This window comes from Ammospiza nelsoni, chromosome 2 (assembly GCF_027579445.1).
Source record: "Ammospiza nelsoni isolate bAmmNel1 chromosome 2, bAmmNel1.pri, whole genome shotgun sequence".
NCBI classification, from domain to species: Eukaryota; Metazoa; Chordata; class Aves; order Passeriformes; family Passerellidae; genus Ammospiza; species Ammospiza nelsoni.
The window spans coordinates 26483209-26504825 of record NC_080634.1 but is presented as its reverse complement, the minus strand read 5'-3'; the positions used below and the strand labels follow the sequence as shown (position 1 = coordinate 26504825).

At 43.3% G+C, this 21617-nt stretch overlaps 1 protein-coding gene across 3 annotated transcripts in view; it reads left to right on the top strand.

Annotated features, from left to right (window-relative positions):
* LSAMP (limbic system associated membrane protein) overlaps nucleotides 1-21617 on the top strand; it is a 986356-nt gene that overhangs the window by 819679 nt on the left and 145060 nt on the right. For all 3 annotated transcript variants that reach the window (XM_059493352.1, XM_059493353.1, XM_059493351.1), the window contains one exon: nucleotides 4035-4267. In XM_059493352.1, the coding sequence (XP_059349335.1) occupies nucleotides 4035-4267 (233 nt within the window). The remainder of the gene's footprint in view (nucleotides 1-4034; nucleotides 4268-21617) is intronic.

Below are 21617 nucleotides of genomic sequence, written 5' to 3'. Positions count from 1 at the left end.
ATAAACTGCGATGAGTGTTACAGCAACACGCTGGGAAATCGATGCCGCCGCCGCAGGAGGAGCGGGAGTCTCGGTGTTCCAAGCGCTGGGCCCGAGTGAGGCAGAACGGGCGCTGAAACCTCCGGGCTCGCGCCGCCGGGAGAGGACATGTGGGTGCCCAAGCCTCACGCTCCTTTTCTTCACTCTGTCTCTCACCCATCAATAGGAACAAGCCCAAATACTTTGAAGAAGGGGAGAAAAAAAGTGCATCTCTTGTCAGATGGGAATGTTCCTCGGAGCTTACAGGGGCAGGTTTGCAGGAGCGCTGCTTTGGCCCAGCGCTGCGTGTTAGACCAGCAGGTGATGGAGGAGGGAGGACAAGCAGCAGGACTTGCTCCTGCCCTCCCCCAGCCTGCATGCTGCCAGGTGTCCCAGCGCGTCATGAAATCCAGGGACCAGGAATGATGGTGGGCAGCCCTCTATCCCATCCAAGGCAGTGGTTCCTGCTCAAAGTTCAAAATCATTCTCCTGCAGAACAGCATTGCCCCATCCCCTCCCTCCTGTAGCACAGCTCAGCCACATTGTCTGCATTTGCATGTGGGGAGGAGTGCAAGGATGACCTGGGTTTCTTTCTCCACATCCAACTGTTTCTAAAGAACTTCAGGTGCCAAACTTGGCTGTGTTTGTTTACAAGAAGGCAAGGAGGACTAATGGGGCATGACAGCAAGATCTTTCTTGTGTCCTTCCATGTCTCTGGTTTGAAATGGTGCAAGATCAACAGTTCCCAGGTTCTTACAGTGATCATGCAAGTCATGCCTATCACCATTCACTGGTCCTCTCGTTAGCCACATCAGAGATGTTAAGAAATCAAACCTGCAACCATAAGGAAAAGAATAATGCATGGATCACAAACTGTTTATTAGCTTTCACTGAGGCTGATGGTAATGGTTTCAATAAGTCTAATGAAAAGCGTTTGACTGTCTCTGTGAACTTGATTATTGATTATTAGTGAACGATAAGAGTCCATTGATATCTGGCTGATGCCATGCTCCTATTGCTTTGCAGTTAAAATGTCAGTTAACATGCCATTTAATATTCTATTAGTATTGAATTAGCACTTATTACACTGTGAAAATCATCACCATAAATCCTTATTAAAGCATGATCCATTCAGCTGGGTGGCATCTCTGGCAGACTAAGAGGGGGGGTGTCTGTGTGTGCAGACAGACATACTGAGATGCATCATCCACATGAATGCATGTTCAGAGCATGCCAGGACTTGGAATTTCCACATTTGTACATTGATTTTCCCTGACAGCTTGAGAGGAACAGGTATGGTGAATAAAGGGCTCAAATTATTTCACTCACTCCTCACATTTTCCTCTTTTCTTTGTCCTATATCCTTTCCTTATTTTGGTAGCACCTGCTAACTTGTTTCAGGGCCAGTTGCAAGGTTGCCTGACTGTAGCTATTGACCACTGTCCTAGGGCTGACCTGGATGCATGTAAGACAGGTTGTGACACATTTTCTCTTCCAGGGAGAGGAGGGAGGGTTTCTGGTTGAAGCCTAGCCACAGGAGCAAAAGCACAAGGCTTTGTGCTGACCACACCACTGAACTGTCACTTACAAGACACCACACAGGGGCATATTTGCTACCCCAGAGAATTATAATGATCAGGGACAGGGCAGAGCTGCTGAGTGGTGATGGGAAAGCAGCCTGGTGGAGATGGTGGGGTGCCATGGATCTGCTGGAGTCCAGCAGCACTGATAGCTGTTCAGGGGGACTAAGAAACTTCAGCTCCCACTGACTTCAGTTTCCACTGTTAATCTGCTTAGCTTTTCACTACCAAAATACCTGACCCCTGATTCTTGATGCTGCTACAACTGCTGCATTTGCAGGAGGGCTCTTGACCCTAAGGCAGCCAGCTCTGGAGGCAGTCTGGGTGTTCCTACAGGGCCACTGCCCTCAGCCCTGGAGCACACTGTGCTCCGTGGATCATGGCTTTCACCTCCCATCACTGGTGATTACTGCCTGGAGTGGCCAATGGAACTGGAGCAATGCCTCATCGTAGTGGTGCTGGTTTCTACCTGTGAGTGACTGCTCACAGGTTCCCCTGCATCCTTCTTTTTGACAGAGTAGCTTTTTGAAAACAACTCAGATCCCACCTGAGAGTTCACCTTGGGGGCAAGTGCCTGCCTGTCCAGGAGGGTGGGCTCTGGCCTGAGGGCCAAATTCTCACTCCCCTTCCTTGTCTGGACACTGCCAGTAAAAGACAGGAATCTATTGGGCTGCTCTCTAAAGCAAGTGTTTGTCAGATCAGACAGAGCTGCTTACAGCTTGGCCAGCAGCATGGCATGGCTCCCATGGATGCCCACGCAGCTTGGCTTTCCTCCTGCCCACAAGTAACCCCAGAACAGCTTGGACAGCATCCATGGGCTTGCCAAAAGGGAGTGGGTGTGAGGTGCCGGCCATAATGGTGGGGTCACATCACAAGGGAAGACAGCTGCAGCAGCCTTGAATGAAATGCATTCAAATAGAGGAACTTGAAAAATGTCTGACCCATGCTAAAAGGCTGTATGAAAGCCTACTGTCAAATATTTGTCTTATCTTGAAGCAATAATCATTATCATCTTTCTTTCTTCCTTCAAATACAACACATGCATAAATAGTGAAGAGGGCACAATCCTGTGCAACGTGATCTAGGAAGACCCTGCTCAAGCAGGGAGGTTTGACCATACAACCTCACTGTGGTCCCTTCCAACTTCACCTATTCTGTGATTCTGTAATAGCAGTGGCAAGAGGTACTGGGTTATTTGGATGCTGGGACACTGTGGACAGAGCTCTGAGAGGTGAAGGAGCAACAGCTCTGGAGCCTGAGCTTCCCTGTTTATCTGCAGAGCTAATGTGATGTGAGCTGCAGCAGGGCAAACCTGCTCTCAGCCTGTCTGAGCCCAGCCCAGCTGCTGGAGTGAAAGAGGAGTTATGTCTGCCTGTCTTCTTCAGCCCTGGTCCTCTTGAATGAGACACAGCTGAGAGTGAGCAAGACGTGTCTCCTCAGTGGCAGCTCCTCGTCTTTTCTGTGCAAGTCTCCTTCTGGTGGTGGAAAGTGGTACAGAGCAGGTGTCTTTGCCAAAAATGTATTTGTCTTCACGGCACTTACTCTGCTCTCTGTCAAGAAACAAAATACTTGTCAAGTTACAGTTGCAATGGGGTTGGTTTGTCCTCTGACTTGGGAAGGTGACACTCAGGGCCCTGGCAGTTTCTGGTCCTCCTGCTACTCCTCTGCTTGCCACCCCTAGCTATCATTCCTCCTCTCCTGTCCATCTGAGATGTTCACAGAACATTCTGCATGTGTCACAGGGATGACAGTGACACTCCCACAGCCTCTCATTTTCAGCCTGAAATCTGCACTTGCCTGCACAAACAAGCAGATGTGCATCATCAAGTGTGTGTGTTTGTGTTAGGAGGGTGATGTTTGAACAATGAAATAATTCCACAATTTTTTTTTGTCAGAAGGAGGTAGATGGGAGATACTCTATAGTTTCCTGCACTAGTGCTGCTGAAACTGAGGGATGGAGGAGCTGTGCCCTGAGCTGACAAAGCTGGAGCCCTGAACCTTTGCCCTCCAGGCTGGAAGGGGTCTAGGGGTTTATCTATTGTATAGTCAACTTTTTGAAGGTGAAGGAGAAGCATGGGAAGAGCTACTTCCAACCTTTCTCACTGGCAAGGTTGGAAGGCATTTGGTGATCAAGATCTCTTGTGGCTTCCAAATTAATTTTTGGTATGTAGGCCACAGGCAAAAGGAAGAGAGAACAAGAGACATGTCTGCCCCAAATCCCATGGGGTCTATGAACCAAAGATTCCTGAAACTCTTCAACAGAGTTAAATTGTTAAGTACTTGTCCATGGGACAATAATGATGAGAAGATTCTATGGTTTACTGCAAGGCAGGAGTGTGGTATGAAGTTTCTCAGCAAAGCAGTAAAGAAGAGGAACAAAAGGGAGGTGATGGAGAGGGTTGCTAATCTCCCCCTTACCTGTCTCATCCTCTGCAGGTGTTATGTAGAAGACAGAAGCTCCAAGGTGGCCTGGTTAAATCGTTCTGGCATCATTTTTGCTGGAGAGGACAAGTGGTCCCTGGACCCTCGAGTAGAGCTGGAGAAGAGAAACCCCCTGGAATACAGCCTGCGGATCCAGAAAGTGGATGTCTATGATGAGGGGTCCTACACGTGTTCAGTGCAGACACAGCATCATCCCAAGACTTCCCAGGTTTACTTGATTGTGCAAGGTAAGCAATGTGCCTGATAGGAGAGCAAAAAGCAATAGACACAGTGAGAGGAAGGAGCTGTATTTTTCCAAGAGAAACTCAAGAGTCAGTAGCCTGTGCGTCCTTTATGTTTACTCAGGAGCCAGCTAGACTTTTCCCTTCCACTGTGGCATAGCATGGTTTTACTCTGCTGTCAGTTTGTCCTTTTAAAAGTGGTGACACAGCAGGGGACACCAGTGATGCCAAGCCATATTCTAATAATGATGCAAACCTGGCTCCTGGCTCTGGTTGTTTGGCACTGATGGGAAAGCATTTGTTTATAATGACACTTTTCAGAGCATTGTGCCTTATCTCTTTACAGAGAGCCCTCTGGTTTCTTCGCTTCCTCCTTCCTCAGGTTTCCTTTCTTTTTTCTTGTATCAACAAGCTACTGTGCTGTGTTTTTTGGCCTTCCATAGTCTGCCTTTTGCCAGGCTAAGGAATTAATTTTCCTGTGAGTTTTTCCAAGCTGGGTCATTGGTTTGCCGGGTGCACCATCACTAGGCATGTGTGAAACCTGGTACCTAAGGGACCTGCTATGTACCTTATGTTGCCCTTTCCTTTTTTAGCTACCCTTCTCCTGTGTGTGTTATAAGGAACAGGAAACTTGGCATACCAGTATTGTCTGATCTGTCTGCCTGAATTTATGGCATAACAGAAAGTAAAGAAATTAAAGAGTTCACCAGTTATTGTTAAGGTCATTAATGAGTTTATTCTTGTTCCATCCTGTCCAGACCAGAACACAAAACAAGTGAGTTTACCTAGTTTTGTTTAGTTTTGCTTTAAATCTTCGTGCCATTTTGTCTATCTGGCTATTTATCTAAAATATTTATGGAGCAGCTTAGTTGGTAGATATCTATGAATGTGTTTGATACATATTACAGATATGTTCAACTTCTATATTTTCCTTCAGCCAGCAATTTTTTATTTCTTCTGATTTGTGTAGTAGCCCATAAGGCTGCAGAGTTAATTTCCCCCAACAAGTTTTTTAATAGCTCTGATTATAGATGCATGCAGGAAAGGACTTTTCCTCTTGCTGGTACTACTTGGCAAACTGGGAGGCTGAGTAGCATCCTAAGTGTTTATCTGCAAGGCGACGAAGTCTGGACATGTGATCAGAGGTGATGCTTTACACACAGGTGTAGTGAGCCAGAAGGCTCCTGGTTGCTTTTCTTGTCCAGAATCCTCCCCCAGCAGCACAAAGAGTGGCCCATGCCCACACACAGAGCGGCTCTCCCAGCCTGGCTGAGTGCTTGCTGCATGAGATGCATTCCCCATCCCTAGAAGTGTACCCTGCCTTGCTGCTCACTACAGCAGAGCAGAGCCAGCCCTCTGTAGGTGGTTTATTACTGGTGAAATCTCACAGCACACAATTTCCATTTACCTGTCAAGAAAAATATAGGGACAAATGAATTCTGGAGCTGTGCATATGTATTATTAATTTTATTTGTGCCTATTAGATATGGGCCTAAGCAGCAAAATTGAGTTCTCTAGCTTAGCTTTCACTTAAATACATGGGTATATGGCTCTGAACTACTGCCACCTTTCTGAGAATAAGAAAATTTAGGTTTTGACACTCCTAAACTGTAAATAAGGTATCTGTAGGTAATCTTTGTTCTAACACCTGCACAGATTTAATAAAAGACTCATTGTGATATTGTGCTTACTGTATAATCCTGTAATTAGGTAAAACTCATAGCTTTAATTTTTTTAAACTAAATTTAATCTGAAAAAAAAAGTGAAGGAAAATATAAATACAAAATCCTTTCCAGTTTGGAAGAGTTAGTCTCATATTAAACATGTTTTAGAAATAATCTTAACTAATAAAACTAATTCAGTATGTTAGAAAATAATCCCTGTAGCCTCAGAGTAATATTTTCTTATATTGATTGTTATTTTTCCAAGATTTGCAGGTTGTTTGCCTGAAAAATAGTCTGCTACTAGTGCTAATTCAAGGAGTTTGGATATTGAGTCATACTAAACTATTTAGTTTTATTTCTTTTATGTAGTTTATTTGCTTCTTTTGTTTTTGTATTCATACATTTCAAAACATAGGCTATTTGAAGCTCTGGGCATCCAAAATGTAAAAATAAATAAATAAAAGAAAATACAACTCCTGAAACATTAAATGACAGAGTAGTCAACTGGTCTGCCTGGTAATCTGGGAGGAGAATTTCTGGAATGATGGTCAGTGGTCTCCTTTGAACAAGCTCAGGGAAACAAAAACAAACCAGGATCAGAGACTCATTGCTACCTTTGAGTACATGGTTGATGCCTAGATTTGCCAGTGAAAGATGCTGCAATGACAGCTGCTCCTGCCCTGGAGACAATGGGTTGGTTTAGGGCTATGCCAGGCTTCCTATTCCTCTCACTCAGTGTTGCCACAGATATTTCTGCATCCCCCTACCAAAGACAAATCCTTAATCTCTCCCAGTTCAACTCCCTCATCTGTCTAGCCCCTGTGAGAGCACAACTTCTCTTACCCCTAGACACAAATGGGATAGCTGTATCAGAGACTCATCAGTGGGTAGGCAGATCCTAGAGTGCTGTCGGAGCTCTTAAAACTGGAGACCAATCCATGTCCACAATGACAGCTGAAGTAGGCAGGCTTCACTGGTATCCTGAATGTTTTCTGTGCTTAGATCACTGCAGTCTAATGGAGTTGCATTCTAGGACCAGGTCCTTTCCAGCCTTGAGAAAATCAGCTTTCCCAGAGGTGAGCTCTGCTTGGTAAACTCTGCTGGACAGAGCTGCAGAAGTATATCACAGAAAAAGGGACATCACCTCTCTAATGTATATGCCCAAGTCCTTTAGTATTCACATGGGAAGAACCATTTTTACTTTGCCAGCAACAATTTCTGCAAAAACACCCTACTTGCTCTATTCCTTTCCTCTCTTAAGTGTGTAGGTCAATGGATGAGATCCCTCTAAACTGGGATTGAAGATCCTTCTCAACTGGGCATATTGCAGAGGTCTAAAAGGGGCATAATGAAATGACACTTCAAAAAAAAAATCAGAACTTCATGGAGCTAAAAGTAGAAAAATTGTCCTCATAAGTCTTTCCATCTTTTGAAAAATAAAGCTAGTAAACATAAAGCTTCTCTGCTAGTAGCAGTAGGCATTCACTGCCAAAGTATTCATTAGTACAGCTGTGGCCATCTTTGCCATCTTTCTGAGCCAGGTGGGCAGCAGTCCTTGCAGTCCTCTAGACTGGAGGTGGTTATCTCTACCCAGCTCATTTGCTACCAGGTGCTCTCTCCACTGGGGTGAATGCACCAAGACACTGCCCTGAGCCACCACCTCACTCACAGCATTTTGGGCTGCTTCAGTTTAGGTATAATGGCCAGTTGCAAAGCTGTCTGTTTACTACCCCAGTTGTTTTTGCTGGTATGTGATCAAAAGAGTAAACACTTGAAAGGACCTGCAAGGGATGGTCTGGTCCTTCCCCATGCAGTGAGACAAGATCAGCTCTACAGTTGCTGCCCCATACATGTATTTTTTGAAGATGTGCCTGCATAGCTGGTGCATGTCCATGATTTCACTCTCCTTGCATTTGGAAAGCTTTTATTAACATATGATCCAAATTGATTTTGCTGTCAATTATTTCTGGGCCTTCCAAGACACATAGTGGTTATTTCTCCTCTTCCTCAAAACTACCTTTTATCTGCCTGAAACCCCTAAATTTCTGTGTCTCAGAGATCTCTAGTGCAGCTTAATAGGCTCACTGCTTTCCAGAGGTCATATTTTTTCAACCCCTGTGGCATATATATTTCACTACTCTTTAATTTGTCTACATGTTTTCTTTAAATGTACTGTCCAAAACCAAAACAGGAGTTCCAGTTCAGGATTCAATCATGCAGATACAAGTATCAGCCATGTTTTGCATATCACACTTCACTTACCTAACCCCAGAATGAAATGAGATTTACCTTTTTTATATGAGTGCCTCACTGCTTTCACTAATTTAGTCTTTCTGCCTTTATAATCCTCTCTTACTGGTCTGCAGCTCATTCTTCACTTTTGTATTTGAACATTAATTGTTTTCCCCCCTTCCTGAGAATACTGCTTTGTGCTCTCTGCTGTTGGATGTCATCTGGTTGGTCTCTCCACAGAGACCACTTCAGTTTCCTTACCATCCTGGGCTCCAAAGCACTTGCAACTGCCCCCAATGTAATGTCATCAATAAAAGTCAGGTGCCTTGTTTCTGTTCCATCACAAAGGTGTTAATTAAAATATTGAAGAGATCAGGACACAAAAGCAGACTGTGGCAGCAGCCCACTAAACCTGGTGGAGAGCAATCTGTTGATTGCAGCTCTTTGAAGCATCCTGATGGAGTTAACATCCACCATGTTCTCTTAGCTTGTTGAAGACTGTCAGGTCTTCTGAAGTCAAGATATATCACATAATCACACATATTGCTTCTGCATTATCTCTTATGCCAGCTATCATACAAAAAAGGGGAAATGAGGCCTGGGTGGCATGATATGTGTTTGCCAAAAGTACATTGCTTTTTTTTTTCCCTTTACTCCGTTATTATCCTCTCGGTGCTTATAAATGGGATGTTTAATCATTTGTTCCAGTATGCTGAGTGACTTGTTCCAGGAGAATTGAGTCGTAACAGGGACACAGTGGCTGCCCCTTTCCCAGCATTACATTGAGTTCTTGTTCTTTAGCACAATATCCTCAAGCCCTTCTCAGGTATTAGATAACAGTGGAGAAATTCCTATGGTCCTTACTTGTCTCAGGATGACAGGTGCAAGGGCACAGAGATCTTGGCATGCAGGGGGTTTAAAATTTCTGCAGTAAAGACCTAGGTTTATCCAAGTCAATCTGGAGAAGTAACTCTACTGGGAGGAAGCAAATTGTTCCTGTCCAGAACCTTTATGTATAGGCATCATTGTGAATGGCAGTAGTTGTAACTTTTCAATGAAACAAAAACATTCCATTGTTTTTGAATTTGATTAAAATTTAATCAGGAGAGTTTTATAGGTCTGAGGTGCTTTTGTGGTCAAAATTATGAAGGCAAAAAGGTATGGCATTACCACAGCCCATTTAAAACCTAACCATACTCAGCTGAGGTATGAAGAGCTGCACATTCACATTTTCACTCACAGCTTGGAATTCCTGCAGACTCAATAATGGCTTGTGATTCCCAGTTATTGATTGTACAGATTGTGGGCTCTCCCTTCATTTAATGCTCATATAATGAAAAAAAATTATTAAGGGCTTTGTCATTTTGGCAAAACAAAAACAAACTTGGAAATGTCAGCAGCAAATGTTCAGAAAGAGGAGTGCTTGTTTAGTGGCCAGCCCTAATCACAAACCCAAAGTCAAGTGCATAGCAGCTAAGGCCAAATCCTACAGTTTTCTTTCTAACTGATAGGCATTAGTGTGTGAAAAGAAGCACAGAGTGTACCCATTCTCCATTATGAATTGCCTTTGTAGTGCTCCTTTCTTGCAAAGATTCAGACCCACTGGTCATTGTTTTAACATGATATAAAGATGCATTTGTTGTTGCTGGGATTTAACCATAGAGAGTTTATTATTAACTCTATGAGTAGATTAGCTGTTCACCCTCTCAGTCCACTCTCCTGAAATTAGACTTTGTGCTGGTGACTGGTACAGCACAGAGAGATCCTTTACCCAGACAGGCGGCTGGGGCCAGGCTGGCTTCCCCAGAACAAACTGCTCTGCTAGCAAGACCCTTGGTTAGAGCTGGGTCTAGGGCTGATGTGGGAGGGTTCAAATTCCACCATCCCTGGAGGAATTGGAAAGATGTGTAGATGTGGCACTTAGGCTCATCTCATAGTTTAGTGGTGGGCTTGGCAGTGCTGGCTTAACTCGACAATATTAGAGGGCTTTTCAAACCCAAGCAACTCTGTAGTTCTCTTATATGCCCAGCCCTTGTCCTCATCTCTGAGGATAGCAATAAGGAAAGGTAATGCTTTGGACTTTGGGATTGTGAGAAAGATTTCTAAGCAGAACTGATACAAGGCACAAGAGTATGTTTTCTAAGAGCCTGAAGTCAGTTATCAAGTGGAGGTAATTTCTGACAGTCACCATCTTGGCACCTGATACAGAATTGGGTTCTTCTGACCAAATTTAGGTGTTACTATTGCTGTGGGCTCTCTTGGACTCCCTTTGTCATAAGTGAGGAGACAAGACTTTTCTCAGGCCCAATCCAGTTCATCCTTAAGTAGCCATCCAAAATTCATCAGACAGATTGACCAGTGAAAATGTCATTGTCTCTCCCCTGGCTGTAGGCAGGAGCTCAGTCAGAACAGTCATTGTGGAGCCACACATCCTTTTAGCCTTTCCTCACCTCTTTCTGTCAATCCTCGCTGGTGTTTATTCCTGCCAGAATACAGCATTGGTGGCTGTCATTGCTTGTGGTGGGTTGCTGCGAGACTGGAGTGGGGCTGGTCTTCGGTTCAGCAGATCTGTGGTGGGAGCCTAACTTCTTGTGGCATTCCTGGCCTTCCCACCTCTTTGACCAGCGCTGGAAGCAGAGCAGTTTGAAGAGAGCTGAAGCTATTTTTCCTTTGCTAGCTAGACAGCAAGGATGTTGGAGTCAGATGCTGTTCTCTGAGAAATGTTGGCTTTTCTGCTTTGTGGGCGCAGAGCCCAGAAATCGGAGGGATCTTTCTGAGCACTAACACTGTAGCATTTTTCATTCCAGGGAGCGTGCAGTAGGTAAGAGCAAGCACAGACCACTTTGTCTTTTTCGGGACATAGAGCCAATGGGAAACTGACAGTGTGTTTGGCATGCTGTTGCACAGAATAATGAGATAACATGGGAATATGAATTTTCTGGGAGGAAGGAAGAAGGATCATTTTACTGGGAATGGTGGGGGAGGAGAAAAAAAAGATTGGAGGGAGGAGATAAATTCAGGTTATTAGAGGAACTGGAAGCAAGAAGTCCAGTAGGCTTGGAAGGAAGTGACAGCAGTTTGCTGGGGAAAATAAGCTGAGAGAGCAAGGAATAGTCTTGGGCAACTGAAGCACGTGAGATCTTGCTGCACCACTTTTGCTATTACCATGGACCATCCATTTCTACCAGAAAAGTAATTCTAGAATGTCAGGCACACAATAATATTGGTGGCAGTTTTTCTAGGTTTTCTGTGCTCCTTTGTTTTGGCAAACTCATGAAGTGTAGGAAAAGGCACCTGGTGTTTCATAAGTTACCAAAGAATTAGAATTTCCTTTCCCTCCCCATCTAGCATTTTATTGCATCCCCATGGTGTCCTGATGCCTCTTAACTTCTGTTTTCTTATCTCCAGGCATGGTTGGAATGATATGATGCAGCTTAGGCCTTGGCTCTGTTATACTGGTTGGAGCTTAGCACTTCTTAGTGCATAAATCAGGAGGTTTTTCTGGACATATTTTGGTGCTGGCTTTGCAGGTGCAGGCAGGAGACAAAAACAGAATACTTAAAAAAATGCTTACTCATTTTGGAGAAAGAAGTATAGGACAAAATACATGGAATACTCTCCTGTGGCTGGGAGGAAGGCTCTTGATATGATAATCCAAGTCTTTAGTGATATAAATCAGTTTAGCTTGAGTGGACTCTTCAGAGTGGTATCAGTTGATATTGTGTGATTTTGTCTGATCAGCTGATTCTAGATGCACACAGTGTTTTGAAAGGTTTTGCCATGTTATTTCTCAGTCTGATGGGCTCAGTCTACAGTCCCAAGTCTTAGCTTGGACTGTAAGACAGGGGAGAAGGGACAATATTTTTCTCTCAGCTCCTAACACAGCAAGAACTTAGTCCCACCACCAAGTCTGCTAACCCTGGAGAGAGCACAAATAACTATTAGCTGAGAGTGCACATATCAATCCATTTTAAAGCCAAGTGTCTTCCTGCTCCTACTGCTTAAAAAAAAAGGGCTGTGGTGGCACAGGAGTTGCCTTGACTTGCGAGTCTTGAAATTTGACCTAATTGTCCCACAAGGTATGTCCCCTTGGATGTCCTATGTCAGGTTCCCCTTGCCTTGTTCCCTCCATGATGGCCAGTGTCTTGTCAGTAGGGAGTGAATCATATTTTTTTTGCCACATCGTCTTGAGATTTCTTTGCAGAAAAGAAAGAAACTGTTGGTATTATCAGGAATAAATATCTTATTCATTTTACATGGCATTTTACATGGCATTACTGTAACTGCTTAGTAGCTTGAAAATTAGCAAAAATCTGTTTAAAAAAATTCTCAAAAGATCTGATCTGAAGCTTTGGATTTCTAACACGAAATAATGAGAACAGATATATAGCTATTCTCCATTAGAAACTTTAGAGTCAGTTTGTCTCTTTACTTGCAATGTGGGTGATAGCTAAGGTTAATCATATTCCACATTTCTCTGACTCAGATCAAACCTTTTCTGTAGCTTTACTGTCTACAGGTGCCCCCCTGACTTAAACCAGTCAAGAGGTCTGAAGGTAGGAGGCAACAGGACCTAGGGCACGCAGCTGTGGTAACCCAGGCCTTGCAATTCCAGCAGTTGTGGAACAGTGTGTTCCTTTTGCCTGTTTTACTAATTTCTTCTGTTCCAGTTGAGTCAATGCTGCAAATCTGCCATGCTCAAAACTCCACATGGGAAGAAATTCCAGATTCCTGGGGTCTACCAGCTCATGTTCTTTGGTTTTGGCTGCTTTGTTACCGTCTACAGTCATCATAGCTATTTGTTAGTGGATGAGAACCTGGATCAAAATCTAGATTCCACTGAAATTAAAGGGAATTTTGCTCCATTGGAGCCAAGATTTCATTTGAAATTGGAATTGGCTAGAAACAGATTGTAAAATAAACCTGAATTGAGCCAGCAGTTCAAAACAAACATCAAGTCTTATAGAAAGAGGTGCATTACTTTCCTACCTTAAAAGCTTTCAATTTTATTCTTTAATATGAATTAATTATGGAAATAAGGAAATCATCAGTTTGGGGAAGGGAATAAGTACATGGTGTTTCTAAAATGAGAGTATGGAAAAGCAAGTGTGCATGGTCTCTGTGCTGTGCCTAGTAGCACATCCTTGTGTCTGCATGGTGCAGCTTGACCCCAGCTGACCCACGGTAACTGTGTTCTCCTACCATTTATCTCTATCCAGTGCTGGCTCTCATCACTCCTGAACAGATCTGTCCTTTCAGTGTGTGTGCAGGCTGTGCCTTGTAGGATAAGCCTCCCACTGCTTTCCACAAAAACAGCGAATGATAAATCATATTAGGTGATAGGTTTTCAGGGTTTGGATTTTGATGGTTTTTTAAGAGCTCCAGCTCTTGTTTTTATCTTAAGAAACATTGAAATTGCTACCCCAGTACCAGCTCGTTACTCACCAGAAAGTGAAGAAATACTCTGAGAAAATAATTACTTAATATCACATTTCCTGTATAGCTGCTAAAATGTCAGTAGTTGGCTGCTTGGGAATAAGAAAAACACCAAGAAAATAACAGAATAGCAGTTTCATTTAACAAAGACCAAGATGTGATAGTTAGAGGGGAAAAATAACTTGCCAAATGTGCATACAACAAAATAGACAAAAAGGAAACAGATACTTAGACATGTGGCTTCCATTTACAGATTATTCAGACAGACAGCACTTTCTCAAAACCCAACCGCAGCTTTGGAAATTGTGCTTTAAAAAAAAAAAATCCAACAAATATTAAGTTAAAACTGTTAATCTCCAGCAGAAAATAGGAAGTAAAAGGTTGTTCCTGGGAAGGGAGCAAAGGTTGGTGTTAGCAGTCTGAGGGTTCACAAGCACGTGGCCACTCTTGCTAGCAGTTCTGGGTCTCTACCAGGCTCAGATTATCAGTGAACAGCGCTCTGGTAGCAGGAGCCAAGCCCTGCTTGAGAAGTCCTAGTGGTGTGTGCAAGTCTGAAAGATCCCATTGTTTCCCAAAAATGCATTGGGAGTGCCATCATTTGTCTGCCTCCTTTTCCTGAAAGGGCCTTTGGAAATCCCCAAATGAGGGTTGTGAGCTTTCTCAGTTCTGATATCAAAAGCCAGAGGCTACTGGGGCTTCAACGATGCTGCTTTTAAATTTCCCTCCATATTCATGTGTCAGATTTCCCTTACATTGACTATTTGATTGCATGATCTTGTGCATCAACAGTCTTTCATAACACCTTCTAGGAATGTCTTTATTATGTGGAAACATATAAGAATGAGGAACAGTTCTTAAAAAATAAAACTTTTGCTGCTTCTCAAACAGAAAAACAGATGACAAATGCCTTTTTTTCCCCCATTCCAGGAAGGTTACCTTTAAAAAAAATCTGTGGAGGAAAACAAAAGATTATTAGGGAGGTCCTCGTTAATGAAACAAGAATTGGATTTTTTTGATAAGTTTTAATTTAGGGCAAATAATTTAATTGGAATCATTCATTAATTTTGGGGTGCGTAAATCGGGCCTCTGGCAGCCTATTTATTATCTTCTTTATTCCTTTCTGTGTCTTCTCTATCAGTAGTATAAGAAAGTTTTGCCTTTAATTAGGTAAGACACTCCCTTTGAATGTGTGGAGAAAGGACTGTCATTTGAATATAATGGCATCTCACCTTTAGGTGCCCTGAGTTTGTGAGGCACTCAGCCTGCAGGACCAGTGAGTTTGTTTTCACACTGTTTGGGCATGTGGAACTCAGCTCTGCGTAGGGTGCAGCTGATGTGGTGGGCCTGGGGCATCTGGCCATGGTTGGCTTGGTCATGAGAGAGGTTGGTACCACTGTCTGGCGCCTTGAGAAAATTCCCAGCAAGGAGACCAGAGAGACGTCATCAGAAGATGTTCTATGTTAGGGTTAGAGAACTGTAAACTGCACTCTGAGTCAGAGGGTGACTGGGACATCTCCTTTTGTAAACTGGGAGGATCAGCTCTCAGCTTTAGTATACATCAAGTATGCCATTAATGTGTTAAGTGTAGACAGGCAAAGGAAAAGAGTAAGGAGGCTTTTGCAGGGAGAGAAGCCAAGAAGCAAGATCCTAAGCCTCAATTCCACATGGCCCTCACGCAGGTGCTGCAGCAGCAGCAGCTGTATTCTGGAGAGTCTCTTCAAAATGATTGTCCCCTTGTTAGACTGATGAGAATGTGACTCTTTGGGTATGTTCCTGTTTTGAATGCAAAAAAAAAAGGAACACGTCTTTGGGAATAAGTATGATAAATCTCCCCAAATAGCTGCAGAACAGACTGTGAGACTGTGCAAGGTAGAAGCCTTATGACCTTGACTATACAAATCCAGCTATGATTTTAGGGATTATGGCTGCATAGAGCTCCCAATTCACAATTTTACCTGAAAGATTAATCCACTTGTTGACCTACAAAATGAGGTTAAGAACCAAAATTCATAGGGATATCACCCTTCATGATCCTGTTTGAAGGGAATGTTAACAGGGTGGCAGTGACTGCTTCCCCTACTGTGTTTTCAACTATTGTGAACATATTTCACATAATTCATGGCATGTTTGGTTTCCAGGAGGATATTTATAGCTGTGTAAAGCCTGTGGACCACCTTTATAATTCAGGTAGACACCTTGGTTTTGCCTGTACATCCTGTGTGGATAGTATCAGGGAAAGCCCTGGACTCTAAGCTAGATGGCATAGACTGGCTCATGTTTGTGCTACTTGATGACTCTACCTTTTGGAATGAATAGAACATGTCCCCACTACACTGGGGACCAGTGAGGAGGGTTGGTCTCCTCCATGTGGTGACCCTGTGGCCCTGACACATGCTTCTTTTTTGGTCGTTTATTGCTTGTTTGGTTGTTTATTGCTTAGTTTACTATATTTTCTGGTTAGTAGTACCTAAATTAAAGCAAGGGCTGGGACACAGTCTGGCATGCCAGTATGTGTTCCGTGGCACAAGAAGGTATGAAGGAATTTGAAAGCCCAGGGTCTGTGGGGTTGGTGTTGGAGGACTTTCACTGGTAGAGGAAGCTGAACTTAGCATCATTTGCATATCTGGAGTCTGCTGTCCATATCAGCTGTGCTTGCTCTTGCTCTGAGAGGGGATGCACTTGTTCATTCTGGGAAAGAGCCTGAGAGTGATCTCATGGTTGTATCCATAGAAGTCCAAAGGACTGGAGCAAAAACAAGAGACTGTGGCTTGCTCTCTGGAGCAAAAGAGAACACACCACATTGGCAGTATAGGCTTTGCCATCCAAGGTCATTAAAGGTTATCTCTTTTTAACAAATCCAAGGGGTTGTGTAGTTCTGCAAAATAAATTGTACAGGGACCCTATCAGAGACAGGACAAAAACCCAAGTCCAGAGGTAAACATCTGTCACTTGGTATTTTAAGTGCGACTCTCCGAAGGCGTCGCATCTCTTGTCCATATGGACACTTAGTGTTGCAAGCAGAAGTGGTGCACTGCAGCTGAGATTCATCACACTTAATCTTAAACATCTGAGTGCTGCTAACACAAATTTAAACAAGTCATCTGGCCCTCATGCGTGGTCTGTTGTGAGAAGGTGGCATCTTACTCTTTCTGCTGTCTGCCTTGAGATAATGTGAAAGATCATTCCCCAGAAGTCTCTTTTACGTTGGACTACAAGTATGACTAATTTAGATTCACACAGCAAACTTTTCAATGTCTAAAATTTGGTGGCATGGATCCACCTTGTATGTCTATGCAGGAAAGATGAAACCAAGTAAAAAACTAGTTCTGGAGACTCTGTCATTACCCACAGTCTCTGTTCTCAACTGCACTGACAGGTCTTGACTATTCCTCTTGGCACAAACTGCACTGTGTGACATTAAATAGTATAACAATACATTTTATTTTAATCTATAATCTGTTCTTTACTGGACAATGCTTTCAGTTATAATCCCTGACATATTTACCTGTCCTTGTGAAGGCAGCTGCATTCCCCTCCAAATCTCTTTCTATAAGCCTGACATAAATTCATACAAGTTATCCCAGTGAAAGGTTGCAACCTCCTTGATTGGATACTCCTGCCTGCTCTCTCCCACTGAGCCAGAGAGTAAGGGACTCCCCTGAAAGATTTCTGCACTTTCTGCCACTAGCCCAGCACAGCCTGAGGCACAGGCTAATTTTTTCACAAGATCAGTATTGCTATTCTAGCCCAAAGTGTTCCAGGGTTCTTAATTTTTCTCCCACATTTCCTGCTGCCCCATCTCTCTAGTCCTTGAACTCCTTTGAGATGTCACTAGTGTTAGACCCAAGGGCTTCTTACTTTCTTCTTTCTTCTCCCTGAAGGCAAAATTATATAGGATTTAAAAAAGGAAGTCCAGGTATTTATTGGCTTGCACATGCAGTTCTCAGGAGCTGCAGTGCCTGTTGCATATCAGTGCTGGGTGCTGCCATGTGTCTGGTGCTTCAAAGTCCATTACTTTCTGTGGATTTCACAATGTAATACTCTTTTTCCCCATGTCCAAGGTCACACTGTGGTCTGGTCTCTGAGCTCTTTCCACTCCCTTAAAAAAACCCCACAAACTTTCTACCTTCCAAAAAAACACCCCCAAAAAGCTCTCCATCTCCATTTATCTATTCATATTGGGTTTGTGGGCACATTTCTGACAGCAATCACAGAAACTCTCGAGTCTACACCTGAACAGCAGAAACTCCTCTCTTTGGCTCCTAGATCAAATCAAATCAAATGGGTGTTTATTTCATTGCCCCAATAAATTTTTTATTAACTGTGTTAGAAGTCTGCAAGGAAGAGAGAAGGGGAAGAGAAGAAAAAAGCTGTTCAGGAATGTAGACTGGCGAAGTGCCCACAATTAATGGGGTAGCAGCAACCAGCGGGTATTTGAAAATTCGCCGGTGCCAAGTGCCAGGAGGTTTCTGCTGCCTGTGACAGCTGGTCATCATTATCGGACGACTGCTTCTGTGTACATCTTAGATCTGTGTCTTTGTCTCTGACCAAGTCACTCTCGGTTTCTGTTTTGCAGGAACATACTGAAGCAATTAGGGCATGTTGGATGATTGTAGGGATGAGTGAACAGTGTTGGGTAATATACAAAAACTGCAATTTCTCTTCTATGCAAGCCCTAATTCCCGTATATCAAGATGAGCTTAAACCACTATTCCAAAGATAGGCTTCCCTCTGCATTGTATGAATTTGAATTTTGGTTTTGCAGCTCTGTCCATCTTCTTGGTCATTCCTTATTCATTGCTGCTACAGGGCACTTGGCCTCTTCAGAGATTGTTACAGCCCATTCTGAGTGATACCCTTTAAGGTACCTTCTTTAAAGAAGTAAATCCAACGCTCAATGCACCATTTATGTTGCTAAGTGTCTTCTGCCCCACTAAAGAAGAAGTGAGCACGTATTCTTGGTCAGAAACTGCAAACTCATTTGAAGCTACTGAGGGCAGACTAAGACTACTGATATTGTGCCACCCAATTTGAGGAAGAGAATCTGTAAGGGTAAATTTCTTGTATGTATCTGCCGGAAAACCACCTAAGAGGAATCGTGTCTCCTAGGGAATGTAGTAAATCCAGCAGATAAGCCAAAGCAGAATAATTGATGTAGAGAAGGATCTCCAAATAGAAGGGTTAAGTCCAGTGCAGTCACATTCTGTTTGGAGAGAAGTGTCAATAGCATTCATCAGTCTGGGGCGAAGTCTGTGGAGATAAAAGCTTTCTATTGGTTCTCGTTGAAATTTTTGATCTGGAGCTCCCCACAAGGGGCAGTTGCTTGACTGCATTTAAGTTTTATGTGCAGGAAGACTTCTTAAGGATCAAAAGGGCACCCAGGCAAAATGCATGGACAGTGTCTGATATAAAGGGAAAGCGTGAAATAGAAAATTGTCTTGGATGGTATAACTCCCAGTTTTTTGTAGTTTCTGTTCCTCCTTGATCTAGGACATTCAGCCATTGGCATGTTCTGGAAGGGGAAGCTTAGACCACTGATAGAAAGAGTCTTGAGCTCTTAGGAGGTGTACAATCATGCCTTCTCAGGAGCTTTCCAACCCAGTATACTATAGAGCTAAAAGCAGAGTGACCTGATTTTTTTGCAAGGCATATCTGGGGCACACTTGACACCATGCAGGGAGGGAGGGATTTTTTTTTTTTTTTTTATGAATACCTTTTCCTTTCATGGCAGCCTCAGAAACCCAGAAACCTCAAATGGGAAGAAATTGTGATTCTTGAGAAGGATGTGCCTTTCTGTTGGAGTGGAGACTGAAGTCTATCTTTAAGATACTTCAGCCAGGAATATTGAGCTTTAGAAATAAAGAGAATAGTGAGTCCTCCAGACTAAGGCTCATGTGGGGCACAGCACCTCAGCAGGGAAGTACAGTAACAGAGTTGTTTACTTTCTTTAGGTTTGAACAGGTATCCATGCTGTGAACATTTTAACTTTTTTTTTGCTTCCACATCTCTGCAGTGAAACATGGTAAAAATTACTGTGCCAAAACCCAAGTATCAGAGGTAATTCAGACTGCGTCCCCATAAGCCATTTTGATGTAGTATATGAACCTCACAAGGCACTAGTTGGCAGAAGAACTTTCTAATTGGATCCCAGACTATTGTAAATGAGTGGGAAAATACTTCTCATAACTTGACTGGTATTTTAGTTTATCATCAGTTAATGTCGCCTCTTATAGGGTCTCAAAATGTGCTACAGTGCAGGTTCTTCAGTGAATTCATTCATTAGAGAACCAATCACTGCCAATGGCAAAGCAGGTATTCATCAGTTTTCTTCTCCTTGCCCTTTGCTGCTGGTGAGTTCTTGCCATCCCCGTCGTGTCTTCATTTCAGTTGTTCACAGTGACACAAAATGTCTCCTGCCTGAGGTCAATCTCCCTGTGATAAAAGTCTTCCATAGAAGCAGTCAGGCTGGAAGACAGACAGGTATCAAAACATGAGCCTTCAGAAAACGGTGGCAGGCTGTCAGTTCACATTAGCTAATGCTACCTGGGCAGCCTGCTGACTCTTCACCATTGTAGGTGGGAGAGAGAAGTTTTAATGAGCAGCAGAGGGAGTGGAGAAGGGAAAAAGAAGAAAGCAGTTTAGATTAGAAGTGATACTTCTGCTAGTTGGTGACAGACATATATGTGTTCATATATATGTCCACATAGTAGTTGAGATCTGGTTTGTATCAGTGCAATTTCACTGACTTCTCTGAAGTTGCCCTGATGTTTTCCCTACCAGTGCTGGAGTGTGTTGGATTGGGTGTTGGTGCAAAAACACCCTCAAACATCTATCAAACTCACCAAGTAAGAAGGTGTGTGCTCCTCTGTGGAGGTCATAGCTAGGACTAGCAAGAGCAAATCAGGAATGGGATGTATTCAGCTGTGAAATAGCCTCCCAAGGGCAAAGGTAGAAGAGTAATTTCCCAGAAAGTTTAAAGACTAGTTGGCCAAAACACTACTAGATATGCAGCAGAGAACAAACCTGCCTTTCCGAATGCCCCCAGCCCTGGAAGATAGAATAAGTGTGCAAATGATTCTTCTGTCCTAGAGTATGTGAACATCTGAGATCTGAATTGCTGCAGGTCCCATTCTTCTCCCTAGCATTTGACCTACATTTAAATTCTAATTGACTTGGAGTGAAGACTCATAAAGCTTTCTCTGTTTTGCCCAGATGCTGAATCCTCAATGAAAATATAAACTGTGTCATTACATGTTGGGCGGATGTTGAGCATAAAGGAGCTGGTTTAAGCTGAAAATTGCACAGCTCATTCCAATTAGTAATTCTGCATATGAAGTGCTTGCAGTGACTATACTTTTAGAGAGGAAAGACATTAGTATAACTAAATACATCCCCACTGGATATTTTTATTCCCTCAAAAGTTAATGTTGGGCTAGTGATGGTGATGTTTTGTGCCTTGTTTGGTTTTCTGGACAGGTGCAACATATTCCTTCATATGGAGAGCCATTTTTACTTCTTCAGGAAATGCATCGTCTGCCAGGACCCTGAGTGCACTAACTGGACCTTGACCAGTCTCTGCAAGGGTATCCACCTACTCTCCATGTAAGCTTAGTCTGGATCAGCTTATTAGGTGTTCCTGTCTTCAGCTGAGTCTCTGGTGTCACCTCTTGGATGGACCTTGGACCTGGGTGCTATGTAGCATATCTCTAACTTCATCCCTGGCCTTGTTTTCCTGCACGGATCCTGGATCTGGTTCAGGTTCATCTGGGGCTGTTGATGAACCATGACACCAGCATCTGGCATTGCCCACGCTCTTCAGGTCCTAGGGGACTGTGCTGAACTGGTGAGGACATGGCAGGGTCATCCCCAGCATACTGCCAGTACAATCTATGTGACTGTGCAAATTTTGGCTGGAACTTAGCTCACAGGGCTGTATCCTTCTAATAGGTGTCTAACCTGACTTGGAAGGAATCTGCCTCTCAAAATCATTCTCTATTTATTGACTAGGGGTAAGGTTAAAAATA